Source organism: Telopea speciosissima, chromosome 2 (assembly GCF_018873765.1).
Source record: "Telopea speciosissima isolate NSW1024214 ecotype Mountain lineage chromosome 2, Tspe_v1, whole genome shotgun sequence".
NCBI lineage: Eukaryota > Viridiplantae > Streptophyta > Magnoliopsida > Proteales > Proteaceae > Telopea > Telopea speciosissima.
This window is the reverse complement of record NC_057917.1, coordinates 61650431-61673708: the sequence shown is the minus strand read 5'-3', so window position 1 is coordinate 61673708 and position 23278 is coordinate 61650431. Positions and strand designations below refer to the sequence as shown.

General features: G+C 39.5%; 1 protein-coding gene across 1 annotated transcript; it reads right to left on the bottom strand.

The window, feature by feature from the left end:
* LOC122653274 (UDP-N-acetylglucosamine transporter UGNT1-like) lies at positions 1–19939 on the bottom strand. The gene is made up of 10 exons (XM_043847248.1): positions 19742–19939; positions 15725–15801; positions 13098–13259; positions 12856–12989; positions 9555–9685; positions 9422–9466; positions 9211–9308; positions 1197–1304; positions 473–529; positions 1–375 (listed from the first exon to the last, which is right to left on the bottom strand). The coding sequence occupies exons 1-10, from the start codon at positions 19875–19877 to the stop codon at positions 301–303; spliced, it is 1023 nt and encodes a 340-aa protein (XP_043703183.1). The 5' UTR covers positions 19878–19939; the 3' UTR covers positions 1–300.
* Positions 19940–23278: the final 3339 nt, after the last annotated feature.

Below are 23278 nucleotides of genomic sequence, written 5' to 3'. Positions count from 1 at the left end.
AAATTCAAAATGAATTGCATCAGGTGGCAATCAACCATTTCTAAATTTAAGTTCTTATTCCTGACCCACTATAAATATTTCAAACGAGGGGCAGAAAAAAGGCCCCTATTCCCCTGTTACTAGGAACAGCTACTCACTTCCTATGCAAAAAAAGCTCTTCTGCCGCCATAAAGAACCTGGACCTACTCATAACTTATAAGGCAGTGACCTTTCAACCAAGATTAGGAGATGATGAAGGCATCAGCATCACCAACCCAAGTAGTACTTCCGACTGAAAATAAGCTCCTGAAGAATGCCTTGCTACTTCCCCTTGAGTTTACAGAAGGCATATAAACCAGAGCCAAGGAAGCCAAGAAGTTGCCCAATAACGTTCAACTGGAAAAAGAAAAAAACATGGCAGATAGTTTTCATGAGAAAAAGAAAACTGTGGCTAGAGGACATCAAATAAGACTGAAGAGAAACTTATACATACAAAATCAAATGGAAGACCACCAAATAGTAGCCAGCCCAGTCCGACAGTAAAAAGATCCTGCCACAGCAAAAAGATAAGCAATGCCCAGATCATGTATAGGGAATGATTAACTGCGCCATAGTAAATGTAAAGTCTAGTCTTATCTTATTTGACATGAAGTGAACTGATGGGATGATTGTAATTGGTAAAGATTCATATATGAAAATCTGCAGGACCATACAACATCATTTCTCGGATATCTGAAGGAATGCAACACAATGTTTTCGGTCATCCATCACATCAATATGTGAAGATAATCTCCTAGAGTCATCCTACCAAAGATGTCGACTCCATGTGACACATCTGAGCATACTTTGTTCATTATTGTCGCCAGAACTGCACAACCAGAGTCCGGGGGCAGCATATTTGGACTTCTTACCCAGTACACCTATCCCTAGGTGTCACCTCCCCAACAAAGAAAGCGACACAGGTCAGAGATGGAGAGAAGACTTTTCTTCTAATATTTCTACTTTATACAGTTTAATTACTTTCTTGATAACAATCTAACATCATTTCACTGTTGGGTTGAACAACGGGCCAAGAACAAAACTGTGGCTGACTTAACTTGCGATCCAGGTTTTAGAACATTCATTACATTAAAATTGTCTCAGGACCAAGATGGGATTTGATATGTATGCATACACATATAAATGTGCAAGGTACTACAAGAGATACGTAAACAAACCTTTAAATTACCGCACATTGTTTGTGTGAGTGCTGAATTGAGAGTTGTATTCAGAAATATACTGTAGTTCAATAAGAAAGCCATTATACAGGAAAGAAGCATGACAACCTGCCAAAAAATGCACTAGTTCTAGTTAGACCCACTGAATTATAATACATACCACAACAAGAACAAACAGCCTAGAAAATTTTTCGCTCTTCTTCTATGTTTAAACATGGAAGTAAACTGATTGCCCTGAACTGTGTGATAGGAACAATGCGAATTGAAGATTGAGATAAATGTACAAAATGTGAAATTTTGAATTTGTTCTGCAATAAGAAAATGTACAACACAAAACTCAACTTAAATCAAACCAACAAAGCCTTATGACCAACTACTTCAGGTTGGCTACTACAATCCTTTTCAGCCATTTCACTAAAGGTAGGGCCACACCTTATGTTAGATCATAAGCAATGCATTTCTTTTCTCATTACTTCAAACCAAGTTGTTAAGTTTTGTATATGGTTCCGCAGGGGTTAATATCGGGTTTTCATAAATTTCACATAACATAAAAGCTCATCAGAAACAACCTGATTTCCGACCTCTTGAATTGCATTACCATAACAAAAAGATAAAATCTATCATTCACTTAACCGCTCGGGAATCCCTAGATGCATTCCCTCATTTCATAGAAAGAAGAAAATGAGGAGAGATGGTGAGGCGGATCAGTTGTTCGCTTCTACATCCAAACTGATCCTTGTTAGAAAGAAAGGTGGTTTTGGACTGATGCCCATCTTCCTCATCATTGTCTTGACCGTTTTATTAAATGTTTCGACATTTGGAACACCATCTGAGACAATTGGCCCTGGTCGAGTTGCTTGTAGCGGGCGGGGTGAGGGTGATTCTCTTCTTCATCCCCAAAACGAAATAAGTGAGGGCTTAGTTGACTTTTTGTTTTCTCCGAAGCTTTTTTTGAGTTGGAAATGGGTTGGGCAGTGACACAAAGAGCGCCCGTTGAGGTGCTCAAGGCCCAGATCCAAAATCTTGCGGCTGAGTTCATTGTCCTAAAGAGGGCTGGGGCAACTACAATTAGGAGACTCTTCATTAGTGAATTACTGTCAGACCCTGCGGTAATCAGTTTTAGTTGGTTTTAGTCTTTATTGTTTAGTCTAACTAGTCTTCTACTACCACAAGGACTGAAGAGTATCCTTGTCCTTGCGGTATTGTAATTGTTCACCCTAATATCCTAATATATTGTGGTGAGAGGACTGCTGCAGGGTATGGACTGTTACTCTTTCTTGCGGCAGTCTTTTCTTCTTCTTCTTCTACATTGTTAGTTCTGGTTTTCTGTTTCTGGTATTGTTTCATGCTATCAGAGCATGGTTAATCAGTGCTTGCAATCCTCTCCATCTCTGCTCTGAGAGAGTATTTAGATTTCTTTCTTGTGGTGTGCAGCCACCTTTTGCTGCAACATTCTACTATGAAGACCTAGTTTATATCAATGAAAAACTAGTGTTTTTCTTCGGTTATGCTATCTACATGAATGATATTTCCTGCAAAAGAGATTCCATGCAGTTATTGATCTACGGGGATCAAATTACATTCAAAAGAGATTCCATGCAGTTATCTACGGGGTTCAAATTACATCAAGATAATTGCTCTTCTATCCTAGCTGTACCTTGTTTTCATGGGTTTGTACCTCTGCTATTTTTAATCTGCCCATCAGTTTTATCTGAATCTGTTGGGCATTATTGGCCCCACAGTTAAGGCTTTTCAATCCCAATTTGAGGTTGATCCCAATCTCTTTGCTACTGGAATATTCTGCAGGAAATAGGTCATGCAATACTCTGTTTTTGGGGTTTATCTTGGATCTGACCATCAGGTCCTTATGAGTTTTTAGGGCACTGTTTCCCTCCTATAATAGGTCCTTTGACCTTGATTTGGTTTCCATCTGACACCAGGATTTTCTGTTATTAAAAAATTCCCATATTCTGGTTTTTCAAGGTTCAGATTTGACTCTTTGTGCTGCTGGCATTTGAGTTCTCATCAGATAAGTGTTGGATTGAGGGGTTTGTATCCCCTACTTCTCTACTACATATCTCCAGGCTTCAAGACCAATTAAAGTTGCATACTTTTTTTGGTGAACTATTACTTGCTGGCCAGAGGTGTTTCTTCCTGGCTGTATTGATTCCTTATTGTATTGTTGCCGCTGTGCATGATGGCTGATCCCAAACCTACTTCGGACGATGCTAATGTCTAGATTACTACTATCAAACTCAATGGTGTTTCTAATTACTTGTTATGGGCCCAGACAGTTAAGGTTTTGATATAGAACAAAACATGAAAAAAGAGAGGCCAAAACACTGTTCACGTGAACAGTGTCACAGCCCCTTATTTTGGGCTTGGTGAGAATATTCCTTAAAGAATGTGGGGGCAGATTAGTCTTTTAAGTATTAGTTATTCAAGTCCTTAAGTTAAGGGCAATTTTGTCGTTTTTCTAAAGCTAATAAGTTGAACTGATGGAGACCACCGGCTGGAGATTTTGGCTGCAACAATAAGTCATCCAAGTGGGTCCCACAAGGAGATTTGAAGACTTAAGAAGATTTAGAAGATTTTATTATGTTTCTATTTTATTTCAGTCCTAGTTAATTAGAGTAGTTTCTATTTTCATATTGCAACTTATTATGTTAAGTTTCTACTTTCTTTTAACTTGAGATGCAAGCATAGCTCTCTATATATTTGTAATGGCTAGTAGAAGCCCCCCACGATTTCTATAGTTGAATGAAGATTGCTTTTAGCAAAATATGATACCTTTCTCAAGTTTTGATTGTGAACTTGAAGGACTGAAGGAGCCTGGCTGTGAGAGCCTAATCCACCTATCCCCCCCTACTTTCTAATTCTCTTCTTCTCCATTCTCTCCATCACCAATCGAGATTCCTGAGTGCTGCTACTGTTGCTGGACTACTTCAAGTCCTGGAGCTTCCCCTGAAGGCTGCAAACTCACCAACAACAAAGGTTGTTGTTGCTGCTGTTTTCCTCATTTGAGTACAGGTTGCTGTGTTCCTGGACTTGGATTTCTGCTGCAACTTCAGAGTTTGATATCTCCATTTTCCTCCACCAAACCCTGCTGGGTTTTGAAGCACAACACCACACCACACCATCCTTTCTACTCGATCCCCACTTCCATTCCATTCCATTGGCTAGAATCCTCCATATTCACAAACCATCTATTTTCATTTCACCTCCATAACTCCACTTCCATCCATCAGAACTTCACCAAAATTGCAGCAAAGCCTTCCCTCTATAGACCCTACACTTGATCCAAACTTGAGCCGGGTGGCTGGTTTGGCTTGAAGAATTTTAGTTTCTAATTTTGTGTTGCTGCCGTATCTTCCAATTCAACCATTAGAATCAAGTGAGACTTTCAGCAATGTTGCTCTGCCATACAAGCAGCATTTGATCCAAACTTGGTTAATTTCTCATGGCTGGTTTGATCTCTACTCACTAAGTTACTAAATCTGAGTTTGCCTTCTATTTTAGTGACCTGCTGGTATCTCCCTCTTCAGCCATCAATCGAAGCTGAGATTTCTAGGGCTTCATCATCCTTATTGGACCTTTACTTGTTAGTAGTATCAGTCCCATACGAGTTGGAACAACTGATTCCGGAGTTAGCAATTTTTTTATGCTAAACCTCCGTTTCAGACCTGCAGTTGCAGTGCTTTGGCTGCTATTTGGTTTTTTGTGTTGTGGGTAATTGGGACTAGGTTAACCCTAATCTAGTCTTACATTAGGTTTATATTAATATTAAAGGGAAGATGAAGTATCTCAAATCTTACCACCTTCTGATTCTGAAGATTATGAGGAGTGGATATGTGAGAATGACCCTCTCATCATATGGTTATGGAATAGTATGGGCCCCGCTATTGCAGCAAATGTCATGTTCCACACCGCTGCTAAAGGGGTCTGGGATGACTTGAAAGAAAGCTTCTCCCAGGAGAAGAATATTCTCATATTTATGATCAGCATGATACATTTTTAACTTTAAGAAGGGGGACAAATCTTTGAATGAGTACTTCAGTGCCTTTAAGGGGATGTGAGAGGAGCTCAATATTCATCAACCTCCCACTACTGATCTGGAACAGTTAAAGTTAAACAGGCTGAAGTTTAGGTTGCAAAATTTATGGCCAGGTTAAATTCTAATTAACAGGCTGTTAAGAGCCAATTGCTTGCTGGGGAGACAGTGCCAGCCTTGAATGAGACCTCCTCTTATCTTGAGAGAATTGTTTCTCTCATATGGAGGTTCTGCATTTGTTACTGGTTGTGGCCGAAGTTCTACCTTTCTTGGGAGAGGTCGGGTTCATGGGGAGATCGTGGTCATGGTACAGGTGGACAACAAACTGATCGATCCTCCAGATAGTTTTCTTTTTGTGGCAAGCCCAATCATACAGTTGAGACAGTTGAGCTAAAGATGGTAAACCAGAATGGGCTCAACAATTAGTTAATTCTGTTGTGTCAAATGGTAATACTGAGAAGGTAGTAACACCACCTTTGCCTCTTCATCTAGAGCTTCTCCATTAGGTTTTGTGTCTCGAGACGACTATAATCAAATAGTTGAACATCTCCAAATCTTGAGTCATCCACTGCAACTTCCTCATCCATAGCCACTCTGGCCCACATAGGTATGTCAACATTTCTTACTAGCACATCTTTGACTCCGTGGATAATTGATCTGGTGCTTCTACCCATATGACTGGCAAGTCAAAATTGTTTTCTTCCTTGTCCAAATCTCACAATCCTTCTCCTGTCATTTTTTGCTAATGGATTTTCTACCCATGTGGTCATAGTACGGTTTCACTGACTTCATTGATGATCTGTCCTCTGTCCTTCATGTACCACAATTACCTTTAAGTCTTATATCAGTCAGTCAACTTACTAAATTTCTTAACTATTTAGTCACCCTTCTATGTCCTATCCCTTTTATTTTGTTTTCCAGGATCTTCAGACAAGGAGGGCGATTAGTGGAGGGCTTAAGTAGGATGGATTATATTATCTTAATTGTGTTGACCCGCTATTGTTGCTACTACTACTTCTGGTGGTCTTTCCACTTTTCAATGGCACTTTCAGTTGGGACATCTAGCATATGGTACCTAGTTGCAAATCTGTCTCGCCTTGAGTGTGAAGCGTGTGAACTCGGGAAGCATCATTGGCCGTCTTTCCCTCTTGTAGTGTGTCTAGAAGTCCTTTATTTTCTTTAATACATTCTTATATTTGGGGTCCTTGTCGTGTCAAAAATAGGTTAGGATTTTCTTACTTTGTCACTTTTGTGGACGATCATTCTTGTCTAACATGGTTGTATTTATTGAGAGATCGTTCAGAACTTCTTTCTATTTTTAAATATTTTATAGTGAAATAAAGACTCAGCCTGATGCTTCCATTAAAGTTTTTCAATCTGCCAATACACTTGAGATATTTGTTTTTTGTTATGCTCATGGTATAATCTATCAAACAAGTTGTTCATATATACCCCAACAAAATGGAGTTGTTGAATGGAAAATAGACATTTATTGAAGATTGCTCGGTCTTTAATGATTCATATGAATGTTCCCAAACGTTTTTAGTGTTGCAATTCTCACTTCTCACTGCTTGTTATTTGATTAACCGAATTCCCTCCTTTGTACTAGATAACCGAACACCTTTTTCTATGGTGTTTCTCAAATCTCCCGTATTTTCTTTGTCGCCTCAGGTTTTTATATGTGTGTGCTTTGTTCATGATTTGCAATCTCCGATTGATTAGCTGTCTCCTAGGGCTGTCAAGTGTGTTTTTTCTTAGTCACTCCAGAACTCAAAAAGGCTACAAGTGTTATGATCATCTTACTCAACGTCAGTTTATCAGATCAAATAAGGGAATCAATATTTGCAGAGAAAATTTGTTCTAGACCTATTGAAAGAAACAAGAATGTTGGGGTGTAAACCAGTGACCCAATTGATCAAAATCACAAGCTTGGTGAAGATTGTGGCTCTCCTCTTATAGATGCAGGGAAGTACCAGAGATTGGTTGGGAAACTAATCTCTCTCCTTGACTCGACCAGACATCACTTATGCAGTTTAAGTAGTGAAGCAGTTCATGCATGCTCCCAAGAGTAGGCACTTGGATGTTGTTTATTGCATCATCAGGTACTTAAAATCTTCTCCAGGAAAAAGCCACTTATATGCCAAGCATAATCATTTGAGGATAGAGGGCTACACTGATGCCGATTGGGTTGATTCAGTTTCTGGCAGACAATCTACATCTGGTTATTGTACCTTTGTGGGTGGTAATCTAGTTAAATGGAGGAGTAAGAAACAACCAGTTGTATCTAGATCCAGCGCAGAGGCAGAATTTAGAGCCATGGCTCATAGAGTGTGTGAATTCATATGGCTGAGGGGGTTGATGCAAGAGTTGGTGTTTGACTTTGAGGGACCTATGCAGCTCTATTGTGATAACAAGGCTGCTATAAGTATTGCTCATAATCCCGTGCAACATGACCGAACAAAGCACATTGAAGTTGATAGGCACTTCATCAAAGAAAAGTTGGATTCTAGTTACATTTGTACCCCCTTTGTGAAGACAAGTGATCAAGTGGCAAATATCTTCACCAAATGTCTCATTCCTAACCAATTCCGTACCCTCTTTTGCAAGTTGGGAATGCATGACATTTATTCTCCAGCTTGAGGGGGAGTGTTAGAGTTTATGTTGTTAGGGGTACTTTTGTCACTAGCTTATTATAAGTCATGTTAAGTTGTAATTTTATCTTTTGTTCTTTTTATCTTTTACCTCCCCATGGAAGCATATGTAATTTCAAGAAGTTGTTAATGAACAGAATAGGTGAGTGAAGTCTATTCTCACTCACCACAATTTCTCCCAACTCTTCTTCTCTCTCCTTCTTCTCTTCTTCTACTTCCCCTAGCTGTTAATCCTAGTTCCCTTGTTAGAATCGATCCACACCTAATTTCTAATTGTCAGACCTTGCAGTAATCAGATTTATTTGGTTTTAGTCTTTATTGTCTTCTATTGCTGCAAGGTCTGAAGGGTATCCTTGTCATTGCGGCATTGTAATTGTTCACCCTAATATCCTAATGTAGTGTGTGGTGAGAGGACTACCGCAGGGTATAGAATATTACTCTTTCTTGTGGCAGTTCTTCTCTCCTTTCGGGTTTTCTGTTTCTGGTATTGTTTCAGAAGTCATTTTAGGCCTCGCACCTATTATTTTAATGCCTTGAACTTGAACCACGTCAATGTTAATTAAAAAAATTCAAAATGAAATAGTTTGCACCATATCACTTTATTGGTGCATAATGGCTTTTGTTCTACATGACTGAAACATATCAATTGTTCCCTCATGCCTCATCTTGTCTACTGTTTTTGCCAAAACAAGGTACCACAAATGCCTACAGCCTATGTTCTACATGACTGAAACATATCAATTGTTCCCTCATGCCTCATCTTGTCTACTGTTTTTGCCAAAACAAGGTACCACAAATGCCTACAGCCTATATTTCTAGTTACATCCTTTGAAAGCTTGCCACTCATCCTATCATCCATATCAATTTCTGCCTCTCAACTGCACTACTTTTATGCATGCATCGTTTCTTGGTTGCCAAACATTCTGCTCCATACAACAAACCGGTCTTATAACCCTATAAATTTCACCCTTAATTTTTTTTTAGTGCAGTTAGAGTCACTCCAAGGATAACCTTGTAAACCATAATACCTCCCTACTAAGAGAAAATCCTATAGCTCTTACTTGATCCTCTTGTACAAATCATTAAGTACAAGAAAAGTATGAGATATAGTAAGAATAAGCAGAAAATGGCAGAACAAACAAAAATATAAAAAAGAGAATCATCAATCGGCCCAAAGAAAAAGGAGCAGTTAAACAGAAGCAAAAAAATTGTGGCCCTTGTCCAAAAGTAACATCATCCCAACACCTTCAAGGTTCCCCAGTCATACAAAAATATGCACACAAAAAAAAAAAAGACTGTGAACAGGAAGCACCTGAAAGCCAGGAGTATATAAATGAGGAAAATTCATTGTCATCTCCAAGTCACCTCGGATAAATGTCCAAAACAGCAACACTGGTCCACATATTATCCCTATAAAAAATATTGGTAAAATCTAAGCTAAAGCAATCACAGTTTTTAAACTTTAGATGAACCAAGTTACCGAAAAAAAAAATATTGATCAGCTTAAGATACGTCTATCTCACCATTGCACCACATTAGACCAAAGCTATTAAGGCCACTAGATTTTCCTGTCAAAATAATAAATACCATTAGAATAATATAATGGTAAACTTCAGTAGGAGAGAATGAAACATTGGAAGATATAAGAAATACTACCAAGACGGGCTATGGTTGCAAGGTATATTGCTGTAGTGATGTTGGCAATGAATACAATAGTATAGCCATAGGAGTCAAATGACAAGTCTCGAGCACCCGCAATAAATGCACCGAGAACAATCAATGCCACACTGATGAAACCCTTGGATTTACCATCAAAAAGGAATTAGAAACATTAAAAAAAAAAAGTCAAAGACTTCATGATGACTTCCACCAAAAGAATATAACATGGACATTCTATCCTGAACTTTATACACAGCATGCTTCTGCAATTATGACTTCATATTAAAGCCGCTAAAAGAAATAACCCTGTATTACAACAAGTAATATAGTCTTTATAACATGGTCCACCAATCCACCTGACCAAGTATGACTAAAAGACACTTGTCGAAGATAAGTACTCTTTCCACTCCTGAACAAAATAAAGGGGCAACTAGACATCAATAAGCAGAAGCCATTTTTAAGACTATCACCATCTTAATAAGTTGAATTGTTGAAATGGAGTAAGATGGTTGCTTGTTTGATGAAAAGAGCTTAGATCTTCCCCAACCATGCGTGCCAGCCGCCATGGCTGGCCTCTCTGGTGTGGTGCAGTCACCACCCAGACCTCCCCTTTCCCACCCACCCTATCCCTATCACTGTTTCCCCATCTCAGGGAGGGATGGCCTGGATTGTAAAACCTAACACGATGTAGAGAAGAATGGAAATCGCAAACACAATCACACAATGCACACAAAGATTTACGTGGTTCGGCAAGGTTGCCTACGTCCACGGTGAGATGAGATCTGTTTCACTATCAATGGAGAATAGGGTTACAGTCGCTCGTTTCTCACACCTCTCTCAGATTTTCAATACAGAGAAAGAACTCTCGCTACAGATTTATAGCGAAACCCTATACAGGAAATTTACCAAAATACCCATATAGTCCTTAAGCCTCAACATGGATTGCACCCTTCAGTCAGCCCCCATTCGCCTTCAAGGGAGGGCCTTCCTCTCCACTATGTTCTCCTTCCATCGTCAGGACATCTAAGGTTGCCCTATGCCCGGTTGGCCTTCTGGTATCCTAAGCTCGCAAATGGGAAAATTCCTTGGTCAGACATCTCATCGGTAGTCGTTCTCCCTTCAACCTTGTCAAGCTCTCTCTCACCAAACAATGGGAAACTCATGGAAACTTTGATACTTGATGGATAATAACGGGTTCTTCATTTCAAGTTTGCCAATGAAATTGATAAGATGTGTGCCCTTGAACAAGGATCGTCTTGTATAAACCATAATTTGTGTTGAAATTTCTGCTGAAGACACTCCGCCATCCTCTATCAAGGGTTTTCTTTCAATCCAGAAGTACTCTACGAATGGCTGCCTCTCGCTGAAGTTGAGGTACCCCTCCCAAATGGTATCCTTGCCGTTGATGATGATATTCCCCTCCCTACTAGTAAGGTAGTACCCTTGTCGTTGCAACTGCTACCCCCATTAACCATATCTCCACCGTCTACCCTCCACCTCCCCCTTCCCTCACCAACCCTAAACCTTCTCCCCTCTCTGGCAACAGCTCCCTCAGTTGTGGCTGACGCTTGATTCGACAAGCAGCAGTAATCGTCTTCGTGGAAAAGCTGCTTCTGGCTCCCCATATAGCCATGCTATTGTTCCCATCTCCCTACCTTCAGTCCATGAATCTGCAAGGACCGATGGTATGAACCATTTTTTGACCTTGCAAGTACAAGACGACATCTCTACTGTCGATTGCAGAGCCATCTCTTGCCCTGAGCCCTCGACAGAACCTGCTTCTGGCAACCTCTCCCCTGTTTCTGCCCCAATCAGTCACCATCCAGCCGTCTGTCACTTTGATTGCTCATTTCCGCAACCAGTTCCCTCCCTCCCTTTCCCTGTTCCTCCGCCATCGGCTTCTCCGTCTTCCCCTTTTTCTGTCTCGAACCTCTTTCCTTAAGGATTCTCTGTCCCAAGGTCTACCTTACTCCCTCTTTTAGCCCTACCTAATCCAAATATCGGGGTGGGGCTCATGGTTGAGGTAACTCCCTTGCATCATTATATTCTACCATCCAACGGCCTATCCCTCTTGTTGACCCATCAGCCCACCCCAAGACTTCTTCTCATCATGACTGCAACTTTGCCCCATCTCACTTGGGCCAGTTGCCCTCCCCGGCCCACCGCCTTGGCCCAACTAGCTTATACCTCTCAGTCCAAGGCCCTCATACACCCAGTGGGCTGGGCCACAATCACCCCCATCACCCGTTGGGCACTAACTTAACATCTGTAGATGTGGAGCCATTACGGACCAACCCGTCCTATACTCCTATCAACCAACTGACCCTTTGTGTTCGCCCAACCCTCTGGGCTCTCCTCCCTCCCTCTGTTCAACGCCTCACCCCCTCCTGTCCTTAATCGTTCCTTGTCCCCCATTCAATTTTACAGCTGGTGCCATAAAAGCTCCCTGCCCTACCCCAAGAAGTTGTTCCACCTGGCCTCTTCCTTGCCCAGTCGTGAGAGGTTTTTGGTACTACCGGTCCTCCCTGCCTCACGATCAAGGGGTCATCTGGAATTCTCAAGATCTTTATTCCTCATCCAAACAGGACGAAGTACGATCTCATTTTAAGCTCCAGTGCGCTGTCCTCTGCTGCCTTGGTGAAGGATTTTGGCCTTCATTAGAGATTGGTTCTCCGTGGCTTTGTCATTTGCTGGGTATTTTCGCTATGTTATGTTGGACAAGCCTGAATTTATTGCAGCTATCTACAATTTCTGGTTCGAGCGCAATCTCTAACGAGGATCCGCAAAGTCCAGACCTGTCCAACAGATTTGGGTCTCTTTCTCATTTGATGTTAGTTCATTGCTAGCTTCGGCCCCCTGAATTAGTCTGTTTATAGTTTTGGGAGTCTTTCCCCTTCTCTTTTGCAGGCCCTTGCCTCCCTCCCTCAGTAAAGGCATGATCTTGTAAGTTGTATGTTGTTTGTCTCTCCCCTCCCCCTCTCCCCTCTTCTCTTCCTTCGGTAATGAATTTTTTATTCATCCAATATATATATATATAGTCTTTATAACATGGTCTACCAATCCACCTCATTTATTACATTATTAGGTTATCACACTCTATGACAAGGAAAAAAACAAAAACACACATTAGCATGTTTTCAATACCATCCGCATGCTCAATGAAAATGGACAGCTTATCTTCGAAGAAAAGATGAATATTAGGGAGAGAGAGAGAGAGAGAGAGAGAGATCAGAATATATTCAACACCCCAAAATATGCATCCTCTACAAGAAAACAACAGTGAGAAAGGGCCATTTACCTGCCAACAATAGAGGATGCATACTTCTGCCTTGTCAGAAGATACTCCACAATCATTGTAAATACCACAGTAGTCCGCCTAAGGGTTGTGTACATGGGAACATTAACCCCACGCACAGACTCCATTGACGCCAGCTTTCAACAGGTAAATATGATGATAGAGTAAGACATTATTTGAAGCTGACATAAGAGAACTTATAATTCTTCATCAAAGAAAATTGAAAACTGTAAGTAAAACCATACCATGTAAAGCAAATAAGTTATTGCAAGAGGTAATGTCTGAATCAATGTCTTAAGGGGAACAAGAGTTGGTGAGTTATCGGTCAGAACTCGGGATTCACCACCCATGAAAGAAATAATTTTCCACCGTCTCATTGTATAGAGGAGGGCACATGAACATATTATCTGTTGCAAAAAAAAAAAAAAAAGATAAAGACACTTCAATAAAATTGAGTAAAATTCTGTGGGGTATATTTCAGCAAACAGTTTTTTTTTCTTTAAGTTGAAAATCAAATTCTGGAATCAAACTTCAAATTATATGACTTGAAAAAACTGTAGCACAAATGCAATAATAGAAATGTCAAAAAAAATAGCTAATGAGATAAAATTCAAGAGTAAAAGGTATAGTGGAAAAACATTGAACTCTTCCCCCCATCCCGGGCTCTGTGAGTGTGTGTGTGTGTGGCAAGCTCTTGCGGAGATTTGCTGGTGTTGCATATATGCATCCATCAAACCCCAATTAAGCGTGTTAATTTGCATTATCATTTTATGTGAGATGCGTTCTCCTAAGGTTATACCTGTCCACAAGTAAGGACAATATTGGGCATATTGTTCATAGGATTGTCACATTGTATATTTTTCAGAATGAGATTCAAGAATATAGACGTGAGTATTCATATTGTGTGTGTGTTGGACATGATCATTATGAGAGTCTTGTATGGATCATCGTCAGTTGCTTATGCAACAAGGCTCTCTGATAGTTGTTTTTGTCTCCATACCTGAGAGGTCCCTACCACTGTAGGTATACTTTGTGCATCTTGGTGTGCCAATGATTGATGCCTACACTGGGTATATATCGGTAGGCCAAATTCATGATGTGTATCTGTGAGTGGAGGAGATACTCAATAGGGAATCCACTTCCCGGTCAGGAAGAATATCCTGAGAGAATTTACAAAAATGATTGGATGAAATTCCAAGCTCGGTGGCAATTTTGAAAAATGTTTGCAAATGCACTTAAATATTGTTATTAATAAATAATGATAGTATGAAAATGTTTTATATCCAATCAATGGTCAAGATTCTCTATACTAGCTGTTTCGACAGATTAAGGTTTTCGACAGCTGTATTTTCCATACCCGAAAATCCATTATGTGGTGTTGTTAAAGTGGAGGGACTTAAATGTAATGTTTTCTATCACTTAAGGGTTTACATGTTATTTCCAACTGTTGTTGTATTTGTTAATTAGTGTTATTTAGTGGGTAAATAATACTAAGTACTGTGGATGAGTTAGACTTACCTTGTGCAACCACAGTAGGAACACCCTATAAGGTCACACCACTTGGCTGGCACACTCAGCATGGGAGACTGTTAGATGGCAATCTATAAATACGTAGCTAGGGAAGAGAGAGACAAATCACATCATTATTAGCCAACGATTTTAGGGTTTTAGAATCCCCAAATCGTGGCAGCCTCTCTCTCTCTCTTCTCTCTTCAGGTTTGAGAGCTAGGGTTTGTGAAACCCTAATTCGGGAAGAACGCCTCCACTGCATTGATCTCCATCACCCATGTAGAGTAGCCATTTCAAGTGCTACAAGCTTTCAGAAAACCTGCACTTGTGGTTTTTAAGGTAACCCTAAACCCCATTGTATGTATTTATTCAAACCTATGTATTGCACATTCCTCGGTGCAGGAATGCAAAATTTTTGCCGGGCATTCCCTGCTGCCAACAGCTGGAGTCTATAATAGCACTTATTGACAATCTTACAATGAAGTGATGACTGCCTCTGAAGAGTTTTCCCCTCTATAATTCACAATGTTTTTTGACATCACAACCCAAGGTTTTTCATGCTTTAATAGCTATTTTAAGGGTTATTTCTATAGGATGCATAGTTGTCAAGGTGGCTAGGCGACCTAAGGCGGTGGAAGGGGGAAAAAACCAAGGCGACTGGATGCAACCTAGGCAAGGCCTAGGTGACCAAGGACGCCTTGACAACTATGACAGGAAGGAAAACCTATAAAGTTTCCGAGAGGGCTTTACATAGACACCCTTTACCAGCTTTATTCAGGATTGGTTAGTCAAAGGCAATAATTGCAAGAACATGGCAGCCCAAGTTTACTATGGACACACCCATGATATTGAAGCTTGATAAGCTTGATGGCCACAAACGAGTTATTCTTAGTGGATAACATAGAGAGGCAAACTTTTTGTTTAAATGACGAAGTGATACTCAGGTTTGCAGACCTAATGTGCGTCATGAACTTGAATCTCTTCTTTCTTTCAAAAGGGATTGGCTTCACTTCAAGAAGTTCCCAGGGTTGAAAGTGATATGGCTATGGCCAAGGTCTACATAACACTAAAGAGAAGACCCAACCCACCTAGGCACATCATTACCATTATTTGCATGGATATATAACGGTCTTCCCAGGTTTCATATTAATTTGTATAAAGTTGTCCTAATCATCTGTTAGATGACTGGTGTGCTTGTAAACTAGCAAAGATCCTATTCGTCATAAAGGACCTCCTTTAACAAGCTATTATGCATCAGCATTAAGTAATAACAACCACGAGGTAAATAGCATGAGCAACAAAAACTGTAACAACTCAACTATAGGCTGCAAAACCACAAGAAATTAGCTTAGTGAGAAGTTACCTGAAAGAGTGTGATGACATTTGCACATGGGAAGCTATATGAAGAAAGAGCAGCTTTGTTAAACATTATCAGCAATACTGCAAGCAGAAGTTGAAGTGTGGTAGTCATAAAGGTGGACAAGAGTAAACATGTTGGCAATTATAAAAACACAGAAATGGATCATAATCAGGATAAAAACAAAAGCCCCAAGTGACAAACAATAAGAACAGCATTTTCTGAAAGCAGAGAACAAATTTAATAGGTGAAAGCAAACCATATTGAAGTAACAGGTGTCATCTAAAGACTACTTCAAAACCGTACATCAAAAAATAAATAAATAAATAAAGGACCCAAGTCATTCACAAATGTGTGATAAAAAAGAAGAAGAATGGAAGAGGGAACCAAGAAAAACAATTAAATAATAATTCACCAAATGAAGCTATAAAATTGATCAGTTTGGAGATCCTAATTGAGAAGGTAAAGATCAATTAAAATGGAGAAATGTAGGGGGGAAGGATCAATTAAAATTAAGAACATATTTTTGACTAACAAATTATTTTTAGAATTAAAGAGATTTATAAAGAGACTGACGCAGATAAATCAGTAAAACTGGGCTTATTTTTAGGAAATAAGCCTTAGGTTGGGTTTTATACAGGTTGGGCCTTTGGTCCAATGGGTTTTTATTGTAATAGGCATAAAGGGTGGTGGGCCTATAATATAGATAGGAGGAACCAAATATGGATTTACTTTATTAGTTTGTCCAGTAAGAGTTATATTTCTTCATTTTATTTGTTATTAAGTGTTTGAATTAGGCTGGAATAGGTCTCTAAGAGTCCAACCTTATTTCAGTCTCTCTTTTGAGTTTGAGCATGTTTTTGAGTCTTCTATATAAGTTTGTAAAGGACTATAGCATTGTACACAAATTTGATGAATGAAAGATTAGCTTTTGCCTTTGGTTCTGTGGTGAATCAACAGGTTGGTTGGTGGTGATTCCAGCCCAGGCAGTGATTCTCAGGTCATATGCTCCTTTCTTCCCATCTTTTTACCTTTCTAAGTTGCTGAAACTCAGGTCAGTACAGAAAACTTTCAGTTCCTGCATCTACTATTCTGGTTCTGTTTGTGAATCTCAGTTTCGGACCCTAAAGCTATTGTTTCTGTTACCTATTTACCGGTCAGTCTTTTTATTAAATCCTATGCTGATTCACATCCGTGAATTACCCCACTACAACAACCGGAACTCTGTTCTAGTTGAGTTTCCTTAACTAGGATTCCTTAATACCTAACAATCAGACCATCGGAATTTGCTAATATTTTCTAGGGAATTCCTCTGTTTAATAGTTCTTTTAATCTGTTTTCAGACCAGATCCAACTATTGGTTACTGGTTTATGAGAGTCCTCTGCTTTCTGATCCTGCTGTTAGGTTGTGAATTTCCATGATTGAATAGGATTCTATCAGATCTCAGAATCTAACCGTCTGATCATCTTGAGAATTTTATACGTTATTCTCTCGTACCAGAACAGTCATACAGTATTCAACCAAAGTTTCAATCACATCTGAGCCTTTGGGTCCGTGTTATTGAATTTCCCTTGAATCCAGTATATCTTCCATGTCTGCAATTCTAGCTTGTTATTGGTGTTGGGGGTATGATGTCTTGTATTCCATCGCTTGCATTTGTGGGTTGATTCCGAAGGGCCGTCAAGAAGCCCAAGACTTTGAGGCCCGGAAATTTTTTAAGGACTATATGAGTATTTCGGTAAAATTCCTATATAAGGTTTCACAATAAATATGTAGCAAGGGTTCTTTCTCTGTAATGCTATCTAAGAGAGTTGCGAGAACGAGCGGCTGTAGCCCTATTCACCGTGGACGTAGGCAATCTTGCCGAACCACGTAAATCCTTGTGTTCATTGTATGATTGTTGTTTTCGATTCCCATTCTTTCTGCATGTTAGGTTTAGTTTTCTACAGTTGGTTTTCTGAAACCTAGTATTAGGTGGATTAGAACCACATTAGAGACTCGAAGGCAGGGAAGAGAGGGAGGTAAGCGAAGCTGCCATTAAACAAAGATTTCCTTGCACACCCTCTTGGACAACAAGTTGTTGCAAACATTAATGAACCTGATGCAGTTCATAAGTGCAGGAAAAGAAGAACTGTTTGGCGACATCACAGCTGTCACAGCCATTGTGACAGCCTGGGTTACTGTTCACGCTTACTATTCATGCCCAGTTTTTATTTCCTTACTATAATTGTTATTTAAGTGTTTTAGTTGGGCTGGAATAGGTCTCTATGAATCCAGCCTTGTTTAATTTATCTTGGTTATTTATGTAGAATTGTAGAGTTTTAGTCAGTTAAGACTACCTCCATAGCAAGCCATTGGATAGAGGAGTTTTAAACTTAGTTTGAGTCATGTTTCGAGTCTTCTATTTAAGCATATGTAACGGCTATGCCCTTCCTGATTAACTTCATGATCCTTGAAATTTAGCTGGTCTTACTGCATCTAATAGAACTGTTAAATATTTCCTTAAGTTTGATTAGAATGCACTGGCCAAGTGACAGTCTAAAATAAATCTCCACTTATGGCCACAACTAAATTTTGAGAAGATAATTGTTGATGTATACATTGATGCTGCCCTTTCCTAACAGTTCGAGCTTTTACGTGAAACAGTAGCGAACATGGTATCAGAGCAGGGAGTCAAGTGTTCAACTCCTGGGAAGTGCATCGGAAGAGTTTTGCCGACATTTCATCTCCCTCAGTGCCGTGTGAGCTCCACATACAAGGACCATGGGATCTTGGCCTACACGTGTGGGGAAGCGTTGATGTATACATTGATGCTGCCCTTCCCTAATAGTTTGAGCTTTTGGGTGAAACGGTAGCAAACAATAACCTCAAATATTTCTATTTTCGCATGGATTATCAAACAAAGATAGGAAAAAGGTTACTTCTGGCTATCACCCTTCAAGATTGCCTACTTCTTCAGACACTCTGGCTGAATTTCACTCTATTCAATCTGTGTTTGTCCAAATAAGTTAAACCCCTTCATTCCAATGGGAGTGACTACCCCTTGACCTAATATGCTCATCTTCTCTGTCTTCTTTTTTTTGGAGGTGCATTAACTATTATCTTAGCATGCAGGCATGTTTGATGAAAACACCCTCAATGTGCCCTTTCTTTCCAGCACACGAGGAAAACATCCACATGAAGTTACAGCATACAAAGACTAACCAATGCTAGGCACATCAGAAGGATCACATAGCGATTGTTCCCCTGATATATAACTTCACCGACAGCTGTTGAACAAGGAGAACAGTCACATTAATACAACTTCCCAGCTGTAAACCTTGCCAGCATGAAGACAAACTGGTCAGTGGTTTCTGATATTCATTTTACTTATCTTAATTGTTGCTCCACCACTATCTCCATGGATTTACAGTATAGTATCATAAGATTGATTTCATACTATTTACTGCAAATTTTGCATAACTTTTCTCCTAGTAAATCAGCACCCTAATACTTCTCCTAAATTGGTCTGGCATTATCTGATGCATACATCAAAATTCAGGATAACTGGTTATCCATAAGGGTTTAGCAAGCTACATCTTTTGCCCAATAATGATACATTTTAGGCTACCATGCTACAATTTGAAATAAATCCATTAGCCTAAAAGTTATGACTTAGGGACTATAGCAAACTTGACTATCTGCAATTGAAGGAGTATCGATAAAAACCACGTTTATGACAAGAGAAGTTACAAAAGCCAGATTTATTGATTAAATGGGGAACAAACTTAAATATTTCCAAATTTCAAGAATGATGAGGCAAGCTGCTCAATTAGAATTGTTAGAATACGAAACAAATGAAACTCCAGAGACACTTCGACAGAATCAAAACAAAAAAAAACACTTTTGACACAAGGATTGATTCTAACAGAGATTTAGAAGTTAGATGAGTCAGCTATAAAGGTGAAAAATGTGTAACAAAAAAAAGATTAATTCAAAAAGAAGAGAAAGTTTGGGGAATCATGTCCTGAGAAGGAACGAACCTGCACAAGCCATGTACGAAATTGCAGCATAGGCCCCCTTTTTACTCATGCCAGAGCCTTTGAAGAGGCTCTCGTCGCCTCTCGGAGGATCGGAAACTGGCAGCAACAGATTCTTCGATGAACCAAAGGACGCCATGGCGAGATATCTCAGGGGAAATCTCTCTCTTTCCGTTTCACGGATCAGAAAATCATGAACTCTGCCTCAATCCTTAATTCGCACAGTTGAAGGAAAGATTAACGACTCTCTTCTTTTATATAGCCTTTCACCGAACAACAATTATGCTACGTTCTCCTTTCATTTTAAATTCCAACTATGTTTCTCAACCAGCAACTCCTTGGTTTCAGTTGACTTGACCTGGAAAACGATGTTGACCAAATACAAAATAAATGACCCATGGGAGGATAAATTTCAATTCTTCCATGCTAGTTTTAGTGGTTTTTGGCAATATATCTAGAGAATCTACATATTTATGAGGTTTTTCCCTGGATCAAGTTTTCCTTCAGCCATGGTTGGTTTTAAAAGAGAATATCTCCTAAGATAGTGTCAATGATATTTCTGTAGAATAAGGGGCAGAAGGAAAGGAATAATATATCTCAATGGCTAGATTGTGTTAACCCGAAGTGAAGAAAAATATTTGTCTTTTCTTGAAGTATTGGATTCGATGTATCAGTTTATTCATATTGGTAACGATCGTATTGATATTGGTCGTGACTGATACTAATAGACGTCATAAAGGTTGTGTTTATCTAATTTACATATTGATATCGTAAATTCATATCGATATTAAAGTGACTAATATCGATACCATGAACTATCCTGCCTTAGTCGCCTTGCGTTACTTTTTCGATATGATAACAAAAATAGTCATATTGGACTGACTCACCTAGACTTGAACTAACTAGATTAAGCATAGTATGTGTAGAATCGATGAGAATTAGCATAATCAATTTCGAGTCGAATTAATCGATTTCATTGGTTTCGATTCGAATTTTAAAACCAAACACATATACATGCTCACACACCACATATTTGTCTAAAATTAATCCAATTTAATGTGTTAATAATTCCTCTTTTAATTTAGGGGATAGTATGGTTAACGAAGCACACAACTCAATGGTTGGGGATGTGGTTGGGGAGTATTCAAATACTTCATCCAATAGGGGGAAGTATTATTTGGGCATCAATTGCAGAACAGGAAAATTTTTCTCCTTTAATTTATATCCATTCTTAGTAGAAAATATTTCCATTTATTTCTATTGCCACAATTGTGAATTGTCCACTAAATATAAAAAATAAATTATTTCTCTCTAGCCCTGTTTTGTAAAGACATTTTTTGAAAGAGAGACAAAGTAATACTTCGAGTATCTATTTAAACGAATCCCTTTAAATGCCTATCGATCCTTCATGTTTAAGGTGTGGTGCTACCATGGAAACCAATGACTACACCTTCCTGGATTGTCGTTTTGCCAAAGCAACGTGGTTCGAAAGCTCATTTTCCATTACGGTTCCCACTAATGAAGGCCTAAAGTTCTCTTTGTGTCTCAAATATTAGGGTCGCATATCCAAGGCAAGAAGAAAACTGAGGAGGCCCTTAGCCTTTGCTCTATCATTTGTTGGTTTTTGTGGATCGCAAGGAATGATCTCCTTTTTAAGAGGAAGGTGTGGGCCCCGATTGATGTTTTCTAGGTCGGCCAGCGTGCTTTTGAGGAGTTTTGGGCTGCAAATGACCTTCATAAAACTCCTCTAAGTCTGTCGTCTTCCCAGTCACAAAAAGCTCATCAACACTGCAGGTTCCTCCTTGTATGGGTTTTTGGAAAGTAAAGTGTGATATTGCTCTCTTCAATAGAAAACATCCCAGTCCGGCATTGGCGTTATTGCCAGATCCACCTCTGGAGCTCAAGTACTCTTCAACCTTTTAGATCCAAGCAGCTTCATTGAAGTCCGCACGGAGGCTCTAACAATTCCTTTGGGTTTATCTTATGACATTCAGGAAGGTTTGTCTCGTATAAATGTTGAATCGGATTACAATAGTGTAATCCGGTTCATAAAAAATCCAACCATTCCCCCCCCCTCCTTCCTTTCGAGGCATAACTGATCCTCAATGGCATTATGCACTTGGCCACATCTTTTAAAAAAATTCAGGTGCATAGTTGTGATTAGAGTATTCATAGGTGTGCATGACAATACAAAACATATTTGATTGAGGGGAAAGCTACTGCTACAGCTAGAATGAGCAAGTGCGGTATAACACGTGGCTCCCAGGAGTTCTCGATTTTGACCTTCCTATTCCATGTCAAGTCCCCTCACCCTTATCCACCTTTGTCCCCTATAGATATAGGAGTGCATGGAATTACCGCCCCTATCCTTGTGAAATAAAAGATCACATCCATGTTAATGCCCTTGTGCACACTCTCATTAGCTACCATGCTGGTACAGATGCCACCAACCAGGCAAAGGTCTCTTGTTCTTGATTGAACTAGACTTTTTGAAATTTGCCTCGTGTCCAATCAAACATGTTTACTCTATCCAATTGTTAGAATAAGATGTCATTTCTCCACTTGCCAGAATGAGAGAGAGAGAGAGTCAAATAGGTCTTCCTACTTGGGCCATGCAAAAGCTTTTATTACTCTTATGAACTTAGGGAGAGGGTTGGGTACGCCACTAGCTTTCCTGGAACTAGTGGTTGTGCCCAATGGAGATGGTGGAATGGGGAGGGTAGGTGGGCCGTTCCATAGAGGGTGGGAGAGAGACAGTCTCAGGTTGGACACAACGCCGGCGTGCCCAACCTTTACCCATAAACTTATTATGGACCCAAAAAGTTTTGTGTGGGATCAACATTTACAACAATGAAGCATACAATGGATTTATGGCACAGTTACAATTTGGGTGATCCTTGAACTGTAGGCTAGCCCAAGTGTCCAGCTGACTATACCATACCATATCATACTTTAAATGTCACTGATTAATCATAGAAACTATTCTATCTGGACCAACCAAAACTAAAAATGTTTTTTCATACTCAAATTCAATCAGACACACTCCCATTTATTCGCAAATTCCTTTATATTTTCAATTCTCCATTTGTCCAACTTCATTTTTTTATTGAAACTTGACATGTGAGCAGGTAACTTTTGGGTCTACTAAGGGTGTCAAAACCTAGCTTGAATCTTTGAAACCAATCGAAAAAACCCAGACCGAACCGATCCAATCCTTATTGAATTGATTTTGGACTGGGGTACGGTGGGACCGATTGAAAAATGGACCGCACTGAACCGATCGATAACAAACCAAAAACCAAACCGAATGAAGAGGATAAAAATATCAATGAGTATAAGGTTATGAATAATTGAATTGATTTCAATATTAGTGAGCAAATTTATGGTTGTAAGGGGAATTGTTACAAATCAATGTGTAAGAGGTTATGAAAATAGGGAAATTGATTTGGAACAATGCTTCTTCCATTGATCTCCTTTTAAAGTGTGGGGCTAATGAAATATTTTATATAGTTGAAAAGAGAAAGAGAAGAAAATAGGTAC

Coding starts and splice junctions, on each gene's coding strand:
- LOC122653274 (XM_043847248.1), bottom strand. CDS start 19,877: ATGGCGTCCTTTGGTTCATCGAAGAATCTGTTGCTGCCAGTTTCCGAT. Junction 12,990..13,097: donor TAACTTATTTGCTTTACATG/GTATGGTTTTAC, acceptor ACCTGTTGAAAG/CTGGCGTCAATGGAGTCTGT. Junction 530..1,196: donor CAATGTGCGGTAATTTAAAG/GTTTGTTTACGT, acceptor TTGCTGTGGCAG/GATCTTTTTACTGTCGGACT.